Source organism: Saccopteryx bilineata, chromosome 5 (genome assembly GCF_036850765.1).
Source record: "Saccopteryx bilineata isolate mSacBil1 chromosome 5, mSacBil1_pri_phased_curated, whole genome shotgun sequence".
In the NCBI taxonomy this organism is placed as follows: domain Eukaryota; kingdom Metazoa; phylum Chordata; class Mammalia; order Chiroptera; family Emballonuridae; genus Saccopteryx; species Saccopteryx bilineata.
The window spans coordinates 33,761,165-33,773,524 of record NC_089494.1 but is presented as its reverse complement, the minus strand read 5'-3'; the positions used below and the strand labels follow the sequence as shown (position 1 = coordinate 33,773,524).

At 38.3% G+C, this 12,360-nt stretch overlaps 1 protein-coding gene across 1 annotated transcript in view; it reads right to left on the bottom strand.

Annotated features, from left to right (window-relative positions):
* Positions 1–3,311: 3,311 nt before the first annotated feature.
* Positions 3,312–12,360, bottom strand: part of C2CD6 (C2 calcium dependent domain containing 6) — a 99,509-nt gene continuing 90,460 nt past the window's right edge. The window contains exons 15-17 of the mRNA XM_066233025.1: positions 8,718–10,107; positions 6,529–8,564; positions 3,312–3,587 (exon numbers count right to left, since the gene is read on the bottom strand). Of these exons, the coding sequence (XP_066089122.1) occupies positions 3,312–3,587; positions 6,529–8,564; positions 8,718–10,107 (3,702 nt within the window). The remainder of the gene's footprint in view (positions 3,588–6,528; positions 8,565–8,717; positions 10,108–12,360) is intronic.

The following is a 12,360-nucleotide window of genomic DNA, read 5'->3' as shown; positions in this document are numbered from 1 at the left end:
TATGCTTTTATTTATTTTCTGTGTGGTTTGGGAAGCTAAAACACAGATTGTAATTTGTTTGCCAAGGAAAGCCAGTTTGCAACCAAGTAGATTTATTTACATAATGTATGAATTGGGGACAACCTGATCTTTGATTCTATGGAGGAAGAAGATGCTCTGGTCCTTTATAAGATTATTCTTGCTCCTATAGGTGATACAACGTAGAAGAGTGTAAAGATCTAATTCCTAATATTATCATATTAGGAAAAGACAGATGCTGTGTCTCAAAGAGTATGTAGTTTGAACTATAGTAAATTGGGACCTATCTTGGTTAGTGGATTTTTTTTTTTTTTAGCAAGTGAAACAGAGAAAGGTACAGATAGGGACAAACAAGAAGGGAAAGAGATAAGAAGCATCAATTCTTTGTTGCATCACCTTAGTTGTTCATTGATTGCTTTCTCATATATGCCTTGACCAGGGGGGTACAGCTGAGCCAGTGACCCCTTGCTCGAGCCGTAACCTTGGGCTCAAGCCAGCGACCTTGGGCTTCAAGCCAGCAACCATGGGGTCATGTTCATGACCCCATGCTCAAGCTGTTGAACCCGTGCTTAAGCCAGCAACCTTGGGGTTTCAAACATGGGTCCTCTGCATCCCAGGCCAATGCTCTATCCACTGTGCCACCACCTGGTCAGGTGGAGTTTCTTAATCTGTTCACTCTTATTTAACATTCCATTAAAATTTATTTTTAAATGATTGTCTTAAGACTAAAAAATTAAAACCAATGAGGCAGTATATAAATCAATAGACAATTTGAAACAAATCTTTTCATGTTGGCCATTTCTCGTCAAGAATGTTTAGGTCAGGCCCTGGCTGGTTGGCTCAGAGGTAGAGCATCGGCCCTGCATGTGGAAGTTCTGGGTTTGATTCTTGCCTAGGGCACATAGAAGAAGCGCCTATCTGCTTCTCCACTCTTCCCCCTCTACTTTCTCTCTCTCTCTCCCCCTTCCGCAGCCAAGGCTCCATTGGAGCAAAGTTGGCCTGGGTGCTGAGGATGGCTCGATGGCCTCCACTCAGGTGCTAGAATGGCTCCAGTTGCATTGGAGCAATGCCCAGATGGGCTGAGTATCACCCCTTGGTGGGCATGCCGGTTGTATCCCGGTTGGGTGCATGCAGGAGTCTGTCGCCCGCCACTTCTCACTTGGAAAAATACAAAAAAAATAAAAATAAATGTTTACATCACTTCATCAAGTAAGCCACAAAGACCTGCCAAGGTAGAGGAAAGAGAGAGATCAGTACCAGTTGAGGCCCTGAGATCACATACTAGTGGTGGGGGATAGAGATTCTACTAACTCTAAAATTCCCTTCAGCAAGAGAGGCTCACTGGAACAATAGGGAAGTTCTGAATCTGTGGGACACTGATACGTATAGTGCAAAAGGTGGACTATGGAAATCGTTAAACAGTGCCTCTCAGATCTGTGAGTGTATCATGGTTCTCTAGAGAAAAAGAACCAATAGGACATTTATTATAAGAGATTGCCTCACATGATTATGGAGGCTAACAAGTCCCAAGTTCTACAAAGTGAATGGGCAAGCTGGAGACCTAAAAAACCCAATAGTGTACCAGTCCAAAAGCTGGCAGGCTGAAGACCCAGGAAGAACTGATGTTTCAGTTTGAATCCAAAGACAGGAAAAAGCTGATGGCCCAGTTTGGGGCACTCAGACAAGAGGAATTCTCTTACTGGGGAGGATCAGCCTTTTTGCTCTCTCAGGTCTTGAACTGGAGGTCTACCCACATTGAGGAGGGCAATTTGCTATAGTTAGTCTATAGATTTAGATGTTAATTTTGTCCAAAAATGCCTCACAGAAACACCCCGAATAATGTTTCACCAAATGTCTGGTCACCCTGTGGCCCAAACTGACAGATAAAATTAACCATCACAGTAGATATTATACTTGACTGATAGCCTTACCCTGAAAGTGTCTTAAATTTTACACCGTACACTCCTTGCTTGCTGCATTGTCTATCACTGTTGTAACAAATTACCATAAGTTCAGTGGCTGAAACAACAGAAATTTATTATTTTACAGTTCTGGAGGTCAGACATTTAACATGGGTAGGCAGGGCTATGTTCCTTCTGGAGGCTCTGGAGAAGAGTCTGCTGCCTTTTCCAGCTTCTAGAGGCTACCTGCCTCCCTGGCTTCACGAGCCAGTGTAACTACACCCGCTGGTTCACTGATCACAACTCTTTCTACCCTGACCCCCTGCCTCTCACAAGTACTCTTGGGATTATTTTGGGACTACTCAAATAATCCAGGATAATCTTATCTCAAGATCTTTAACTTAATCACAGCTGCAAAGTCCCTTTGCCGTGTAAGGAACCACAGTCACAGTTCCTGGGATTAGGTCAGATAGATCATTAGTCGCCCTATCACTCATGTCCAATCATCTCAGTGTCTGCTTTCTGAAGGACTCAAGCTAGCACATTCACCTTAGCTAAAATGCCATCCTCTGAGCTTCTATAGTACTTTCACCAAACAGAGTGTATACAACTCTATTAAAACCACTTCTGTGCTTATATCCTTAATAGACTGGAATCCTTGAGAATATTGTCTTTTTCACTAATATATTCCGAGTGTTTAGCAAAGTGTTTAGCATATTGTGGACATTTTATAAATATTTAAGGAATTCAATCTTGAATAAAGATTATGAGATTTTTAATTTTTAATTTTTCAAATTTCAGCGCTGCCATTTATTTGGCATGTTTTGATTTATTTTTAAATAAATTTATTTAATTTAATGAAATATCATAAAGGAAAACTAAAAAAACCAATTCCTTGCTGACTGGTGGTGCACAGTGGATAAAATGCTGAGGTCCCAAGGTCACAAGCTTGAGCTCAGACTTGCCAGCTTGAGTGCTGGGTTGCAGGCTTGAGTATGGGATCATACATATGGAAGTTGATGCTTCCTGCTCCTCCCCCCTTCTCTCTCTCTCTCTCTGTTTCTCTTCTCTAAAATAAATAAATAAATAAAATAATTTAAAAAACACTTTGCTAATCAGTATGAGTTGAATATGTATTTCTGGGTTTGTTCCCTAAGGTTCATAAAAACACGCATACATGAGAAAATGTTTCATTTTCATTTTAATTAAAACAAAATGGTTCCAACAAGATGAAATGTAGTTGCTGACTTCTATCACACAAAAGGATAGATCCCGAAACCATTTTGTTAATTGGAGAAGTGATATTCTTACTGTTGGCCTCAAATATCATTCTGAACTGTTTAACAATTGGATAACAGCACAAATGAGCCAACAGTTTTTCAACATTTTCTCTTAATTATCTTTTGGCCATGTTTTATGAATTTCATAATCTGGGATTGTATCATTTAAATGAACTAACCCCGCTGAAACCATTCGAGGACTTGTCAATTTTCCAGTGTAGCCTTCTCGCCGTTTGTTAACCTCTGGAGCAGTATATGGTCTGGTGGAGTGTTTTGACCAATTGTGGCTAGCATCTGGGCTCTTTGCTAACTGCCTTGCTCTTGATTTCGCTTTTTCAAGATGCTGAAATGAGGTCATGTGTAAATCCTCAAATCTATCCGAACAATCCTAATATTAAAATAAAAGATCAGGTTGGTGAGTTAGGCATCTTAAAAGAATATTTCAAAGTTATAAGGACCAAAGTTAAAGACAAAACATGAGAGCATCAAATGTTTTATAGGTAAAGTCAGACCCTATACCCAATGCCTCCAATTAGAAACTACTATAGGAATTATGCTTAAAGAAAAAGTATTGTTTCAAAGGCTCTGTTATTTCAAAAGGGGTGGAAGATACAAAACTTGAAACTAGATAAACTTAGGGAAGCTGTCCTCGGGGGTCGGAATCCTTAGCCATGTGGACAGCTTAGTCTATAATTCTTCTCTGAAATAGAGCTTCTCCAACCCCAAGTATAAATTGTGGACTCTTACATTTTACTTTTTATATCACCCAAATTTTCATTTCTTAAAAAGTAATAAACATCTTTAATACACACACACACACACAGAGCCCAGCATCTAAGAATATGGTTATAATGTTTATATTAAAATTTTTTAAAATATGCATGTATTTTGAGAGTATTCAGGAAAATAACTAAAATATATACACCAAAATATACTGCTTATAAAAATTAGGGGACCAGGGAACATGCAGATACTCCAGTACTTTCAGCCTTTTGTTTGGTGCATTTTCACCAGTGAAATAAAAGTTGGTTTTGCATCTCATTTGCATAACCAAACAACTTTCTTTGACTTGTCATTTGCTTTTCTGATGTTCTTGTTTAATTAAAAAAAATGAAATGCTTCTTTTTTTTATCACTTCATATTCATTTTGAAATATCCCCTAATTTTTGTGAGCACTGTAATTTTTTAATGATGGCTGCATTAAGGTAGTGGGGTTATGAACTTTGTTTTCCTTTTTTCTTTAAATTTTTAGTAATATGGTTGTATTTTATAATAATATGAAAGTACCCATAAGAGGATACGGAGCTATTAATCATTCTCAGATTAGTGTAAACCAGTTTCCTTTGAAGTTTGAACAGCTTGTCTTTTAACATGTCACAGATGGCCGCACCAAAAAAATGGGCTGCCTTCATTTGGAAAGAAAGTCGATTATTAGCTTGGAGGGTTGGGGGAGGTTGAGCAGCACTGAGAAGAATTAGACCGCAATAAAGAGAAGATTTACAAAACAGGAGGTAGTAAGACTCTAAAGCAGGGGTCCCCAAACTTTTTACACAGGGGGTCAGTTCACTGTCCCTCAGACCGTTGGAGGGCCGGACTATAAAAAAAAAAAACTATGAACAAATCCCTATGCGCACTGCACATATCTTATTTTAAAGTAAAAAAACAAAACGGGAACAAATACAATATTTAAAATAAAGAACAAGTAAATTTAAATCAACAAACTGACCAGTATTTCAATGGGAACTTTGCTCCTCTCACTGACCACCAATGAAAGAGGTGCCCCTTCTGGAAGTGCGGCGGGGGCCGGATAAATGGCCTCAGGGGGCCGCATGCGGCCCGCGGGCTGTAGTTTGGAAACCCCTGCTCTAAAGACAAGTTTGACCGACTCTACGTTTTTGCCTAGGTTTTGCAGAGGGCAAGGAAACATTCTCTCTTCCCCCTTATGCACATAGAGCAATTAAACAAGCCACATTATTAAGGGAATTAATTTCTGCTACATTGGTAATATATAACTTTTGCTTCACAGTAAAAGTAACTGATTGCTAGTGTGTGACTGGAAGTGCATGAATACCCACACCGTTGGTTATTTTTCTGGATGCTCCTATAACCCAGCTTCTCAGTCTTTTGTTTTGATTCCTTTGGGAGATTCTTGGATTTTAGAGAATCATATGAGCAAGTCATTCTGATGATCTGAAAAATTCCCTCTTACCATGCAATTCTCTGTTGCTAGTGTCACTAAAAGTTTAGGTACCTCTGGGTTAACAGAGGGAATTAAAGATAAACTATCTGCCTTGCCCTCTCTGAGGATAAAGATTCTGAGATCCTATTTGATCTCCTACCAAATAACATAAACACAATTTCTCATTTTGTTTGAAAGTGATATTAACTATTCCAAGGAACTTCAAGTCTTTCTTTTCCAAAGACTATAAACCCACCTTCTTTCTATTCCTAGTGCACACATACTCTCACTCATTTGATACTAAACTACTGAATTTAGATAGAAAAGAGAAATCCAAAGTTGATTGTATAATATTTACCCTACTACTAATTTGCTTTACTATTTACTAAAGCTAACCATTTTTGCTTTACTAAGGAAAATCCATTTACTAAGGAAACTCAACTATTCTGAACTTAGATCTGTTTTCTCATTCAAAGATAGAATTACATACATCAAATTATCATAGAATGTACGAGTTTCCCAACTGTAGGTCATCACTTTATACATACCAACCGATAATAGTGGTCAGAAAGTTAAAATAGATATGCCCTTCCATTTCTAGATTTTAAAACTTTAGAACACTTTGTATAACATCTAGTAGCAGATTTACCTTCCTGCTTTATGTAATATTAAAAATAGATTTGAATTCCCAAGTCTGTCAGCACACAATACAGCTGTGAAGTGGTGGTAAAAGAAGTTAAATTAAAATTTTGTGGTTCATGATCCGATTGTAAAATTTGCATACCCAATGCTTAGCCAAGTAACTGGCACATTATAATATCCTTACTCACTGAAACAAAAATTCAGCCACTTGAAAAAAGGCTATATATTTATACTTATATCTGCATGAAAAGAAAATGCCAGCCATTTCCAAAGTATACAGCCCTCTGCCAATGCTGTACAACAGCCACTGGTTCAGGGTGGGTTGGGGCTGAAACCCAGCCAGTGTTCACAGACAGGGCTGTGTGCTCTGGCTCCAGGCTGGAGCAGCCTGTAGAATCTTCCCAAAGGGAAGGGTTCCTTTTTCTGTGTCATACCCTGGAGGAGGTGCCCTTTATATTTACAGAATTTTGCAAAGTACAAGGTAGAAGAGTTAGAAAAACATTATTACGTGTATAGTTCTTCTGGCAGTCCAATGAAGTAATGTCCTTGGACCAGATTTCCTCCGAGTCCTCGTGCTGGGTTCTATGGTTGGTAGTATCTTAACTATCTTGTAAAGTGATTTTTGTTTATTGACACGGTCTCTTTCTTTTCGGACCTTGGGCCTAAGACTGCCTCTCTTTAATACTTTTGGGAAGAGGGATGGTTTTGAGATTTTCTCAGCTTCCACAACTTTACATTTAGATGACTGTGATTCAAGGACCTTTGCACATTTTTCACCACAAGTTTCACTTGGTTTTATAAAAAGAGCTTGTGTTTCTTTTTCGTAATGTGCAAATGCTACTAAATGTTTTTTATTGTTATTATATCCTTTCAGTCTCTGACAAAACTGGTCTTCTAATTTTAAGTTCTCCCCAGCCTCTGAACTGAAATCAGTTGAAGTGTTACTCTGCCTGGAAGGAGAAGGGAACTTACTCACATACACTTCATCTTCATTTGACATTTTGCAGTAAGGAATTCCAGGACATGGTGGTAACATTGCTTCCGGTTTTTCCTGTATTAGCAACTTATAGATGTTATGCTCCTGTTTTTCAAAGAACTTCATTTTTGGTGTCCTTTCAAAGCAAGCATTTGATTGAGTCCTTTTTGATTTACCGCACCAACTACGGAGGTCTTGAATCTCTGTTTTAAAATCAAAATTTTCTGCTTGAGGAAGCTGCATGAAACCATGTTCTTTCCTTTGTTTCTTAAGTACTACATCTGTAAGTATTTCTGATGACTTCTTTAATGGAATTGCTTGGGTATTTTTGTTGGAAGAAGTTTGTGCTTTAATTATAGTCGGTGTTTTAGCTCCTTCTTTAGGGTATCTTTTCTGTTCTTTAATTATTGATGGATTTTCTTTAATGTTCTTTAAGGGAAAATACTCCTTTTCTTTCTTCCTGGTCAATTCTGTTTCTACAACTTTATCCTCAGAAACTTTTTGTAAAGTGGCTTGAGAAACAATTTTTGAATATTTGGTTTGCTTTTCTGAATGCTTCTCCATAAGCTGATTTTCATCTCTAAAAGATAAATCTGGCTTTATACATTTTAATGGTGTGGAACTAGAATTAATCAAGTTCATATGGTTGTTGATTCCCTCTAATTGCCTGTCAGTGATTAGTCCTGATTTTGAAAGTTTTTCTATAAAAAGTCTCTGGAGGTATTTGCTTAAATCAGTTTTTAAATTTAATAGTTCATTTTCAGATAAAACTAATAGATACTTTTGCAGAGATTTATTTAAAGGATATTTCATGTTTATTTCAAGACTTCTACCAAAACTCCCCCTTGAAATATCCTGTCTTAACTCATGAAAAGATATTGAAGCACTTCCTGTTCTGAAAGAATATATGTTTGAGCGCATAGGTTTAGATTCTGTCTCTTTGAATAAACTGCTTCCTGAAAGATTTTTTAGGAAAACGTTTGGAAAAATTTCATTTAAAAAAGATCTCAGCTTTATTTCTAAATGTTTATCTATAAAATGATGATTAAAATTATTTACAAAGGACATGGTTTCTTTCACAGTTTCTGAATATTTCTCCAGAAAAACATTTTGACCTTCTGGTTCTGCGTTCTCATTCAGCACATACAGATTTTGATAGATTTTCGGTAAGTCCTGTTTGGTGATATGTCCTGATTCGGAGAGTTTTTCTACAAGGTAGTGCTGGATACGTTTACTTAATTCAGATTTTAAAATTTTTATTTCTGACTCTGAGAGTGCTTCTAGAAACACGCGCAGCTTTGGATTCAAATTAGGTTTTCTGTCTAATTTGTCTGCTTTATCAAAATGCTCTTCGATTTCTTCAAGGTCTTCTGTGTTATTTGGAAAAGGATTTTGAATTAGTTTTTCTAATTCTTTTTCTGGTTGTCTTCTTTCTTTAGACTGATTATATTTAAAAAAAACATTAAACACGTTTTTGAAAAAGGATTCTAACACTATTACCTCTGACTCATTAAGTTTACCCATTAACAAGTTACTTAAATTTTTTAAGACAGAACATAGATCACTTTCTTCTCTAACAAGTCTCTGACCATTACTGGGCAGATCTGTTTTTTTATCTGGTGTTGAGATAGAACATAGATCACTGTCTTCTCTAACAAGTCTCTGACCATTACTGGGCAGATCTGTTTTTTCATCTGGTGTTGAGATAGAACATAGATCACTGTCTTCTCTAACAAGTCTCTGACCATTACTGGGCAGATCTGTTTTTTTATCTGGTGTTGACTGATATGTTGAATCTTGTGGGCATATATTTTGGCCTGCATCTATAAATTCAACTCTACTTAAAAAAGAAGCGGTTTCTTTGGGAACGATGAATATATTCTGCTTTGAAAGAGAATCTGTTCTGTTTTCGATGTCTGAATAATCCTCGGTGGAGTACTCTGGTTTCTCTTCAGTGAAGGCTGCTTCTGTATCCAGCGAAGAACTCTCCTCATATTCTTTTTCTATCACTTTGATTATCCCAGATTCTAAAAGAGTTTCTATAGGAAATGTTTGTATCATCTGGCTTATAACAGATTTGGCCTCTGGCAATTCTATTTTGTCATTGCTTTCCTCATAGTGAACTAGGATATTTGAAGGTAAAGTCTCCCAGTTCATCTGTGTCTCACTCGTTTCTTCCACTCCTGTCTCCAACTCGGAGAAGACCGGGGCAGTGAATATTTGCTTTATAACAAAGTCAGGCCTGATGCCAGGGGAACCTGGTTGGGCGCTATATTCTTTACTTTCTAAATGCTTCTTTTTGAAACTACTCTTTTTTTTCATTGGAAAAGCTATCTCGCCAGCCTCTAAGTGTTTTTCAGAGACAAATTCCGTTTCTACTTCTGGATAATTTCCTGGCCCACCTTCTGAAAGTGAAACTGCAGAAATCTCTTTAATTACTGGATTTACAAGAGATTTTGAATTCAAAATGTCTGCTTTTGAAAGCCCACTATTTAAATCTTGGATTTTTTCAAATATGTTGTCTTCCAAACTACTGGATGGTATAACATGAACACTCAGAAGTGGAGAGCTATGGCTTTTTTTTCTTGCTTCAGTGTCTATAGGCACTTCTGGTTTAGAAAATAAATGATCTGAAAGGTCTTGCTGATTTTCACTTAAAATTGACTTGAGCACCATTGACTGTTTTAAGTTTTCTATGTGGGAAGTGAGACTTAATGATTTTGACATGCGACATGTGCTTACATTGGTATTTCCAGTCAGTGATGATTCTCCTTCTAAGTTTGGTAAAGATATACTTGGAAGTCTTTCCTTTAACTTATTCTTCATATCTAAACTACTTATTGTAGGAATAGTAGGATCACTGGCTAACTTAATGTTAGTGTCTACAGTATTTAGTGTGGTGATATCAAGTTCAAGGGGCCAGGTTTTATCAGCAGGACTTGGAGTTTTTGAATGTGTTGGGTAAGGAGGATCTTGGTCTTCATGTACGATAACCTCCTCACTTAAAATGTTTCCACATCTGGACATATCTTGGTCATTCCTCTTTTTGATTGAAATTTTGTTCTTTACATTCCTTAGAGAAGGATCAAAACCATCTTTGGTGTTGAAATTCTGTAATATTAAAAAAAGAAGGTAAGACATTCTGTAACATTTATTTTGAATTTATAATACATTTTATAGCTAATTTTCTTTGAGCAACCTGTCAGTTTATTCATCCTCCTACCTTCTACAAAGAGAAAACTAATTATTTTAAAAATATTTGAAATTCTAATGCAAAATTTTCAAATTTCCTATCTCTGATACTATTTTGTGTCCAAGAGCATTTTGCTACCTGGAATATTTGCAAATACTTCAAAGGCACACATAAATAGTTTTTTTTTTAATTTATTTATTCATTTTAGAGAGGAGAGAGAGTGAGAGAGAGAGAGAAAGTGGGGAGGAGCAGGAAGCATCAACTCCCATATGTGCCTTGACTGGGCAAGCCCAGGGTTTAGAACCGGCGACCTCAGCATCCCAGGCCGACGATTTATCCACTGCGCCACCACAGGTCAGGCATAGTTTTTTTAAGAATTCAATTTCCAGTGTTAGCTGCATTTGCTTAAACAATGATTAACAACAGGATCTAAGTCCTATCCATATAAGTATGGATCATTTTAGTATCAATGTAGGAAGTTTTTAAAAGTGCAAAGTAGTACATGTCCCATTAAGAGTATCATGAATATTCTTTTTGTGTGTGTGACAGAGAGAGAGATAGAGAGAGAGAGAGATATAGGGACAGATAAGGACAGAGAGACAGGAATGGAGAGAGATGGGAAGCATCAATTATTCACTGTGGCACCTTAGTTGTTCATTGATTGCTTTCTCATAGGCACCTTGACTGGGGACAGGGCTACAGCAGAGCGAGTGACCTCTTGCTCAAGCCAGCAACCTTGGGTTTAAGCCAGTAACCTTGGGCTTCAAGCCAGCAACCTTTGGGCTCAAGCCAGTGACCATGGGATCATGTCTCTGATCCCATGCTCAAGCCAGCAACCCCGCACTCAAGTTGGTGAGCCCGCACTCAAGCTGGATGAGCCTGCGCTCAAGTCAGCAACCTCAGGGTTTCAAACCTGGGTCCTCTACATCCTGATCTGCTGCTCTATCCACTGTGCCACCAACTGGTCAAGCCATAAATATTCTTTATTTTTATTTGAGGTGGGGAAGGAAAGAGATGGGAAGCATCAACTCATAGTTGCTTTACTTTAGTTGTTCATTGATTGCCCCTCATATGTGCCTTGATTTGAGGCTCAAGCTGAGCCAGTGACTCCTTCCTCAAGCCAGAGACCTTGGACACAAGCCAGTGACCCTGGGATCATGTCAATGACCCTATGCTCAAACTGGCAATCTTGTGCTTAAGCTGACAAGCTCACCCTTAAATCAACAACCTCAGGATTTTGAACCAGGCACCTCAGTGTCCTGGGTTAATGCTCTATTATTCACCGAGCCACCACTCATCGGGCTGAAGTATCATAAATATTCCTAAAAGATGACTTAGAGGCATATATCACCTACCTTTAAGTCTGAGAATTTCAACAGTGATGATGAGTTCTACTCAACCATTAGCACATCACAATAAAATCTTGCTCTTTTTTTTTTTTGTATTTTTCCGAAGCTGGAAACAGGGAGGCAGTCAGACAGATTCCTGCATGCGCCCCACCGGGATCCACCTGGCATGCCCACCAGGGGGCGATGCTCTGTTGCATCCAGAGCCATTCTAGCGTCTGAGGCAGAGGCCACAGAGCCATCCCCAGCACTCGGGCCAACTTTGCTCCAATGGAGCCTCAGCTGTGGGAGGGGAAGAGACAGACAGAGAGGAAGGAGAGGGGGAGGGGTGGAGAAGCAGATGGGCTCTTCTCCTGTGTGCCCTGGCCGGGAATTGAACCCGGAACTCCTGCACTCCAGGCCGACGCTCTACCACTGAGCCAACCGGCCAGGGAAAATCTTGTTTTTTGAGGAAACTATATATTCCTCAGAAAAGGTTAAGGGACAAAAGCAGACAAAATTCTGATTACAGTAAGATTTCAGTGTAAGATCCACTGGCAATTTTGTAGCTCTAGGATTGGACTGTTATACCACTGAAGTAGCCTTGAAAATGAAGTCTCTCATTTAAATTCTTTGTTCATACAACTACATTATCCAGTGGAAAAAGCAAAATGTAAAATAATCAGCCTAGAATTTATTCTAGTTTATTTCAACTTAGTAGTTCAAGGTCCATTTTAATGGACACAATTTATTACAATTGGTTTTCAAATGCTAGGTGATTCCCAGGTGAAAGCATACAAATCCCCTTGGGTTTTTTGAGAAGTACAGATAGATACCTAGGCTCTG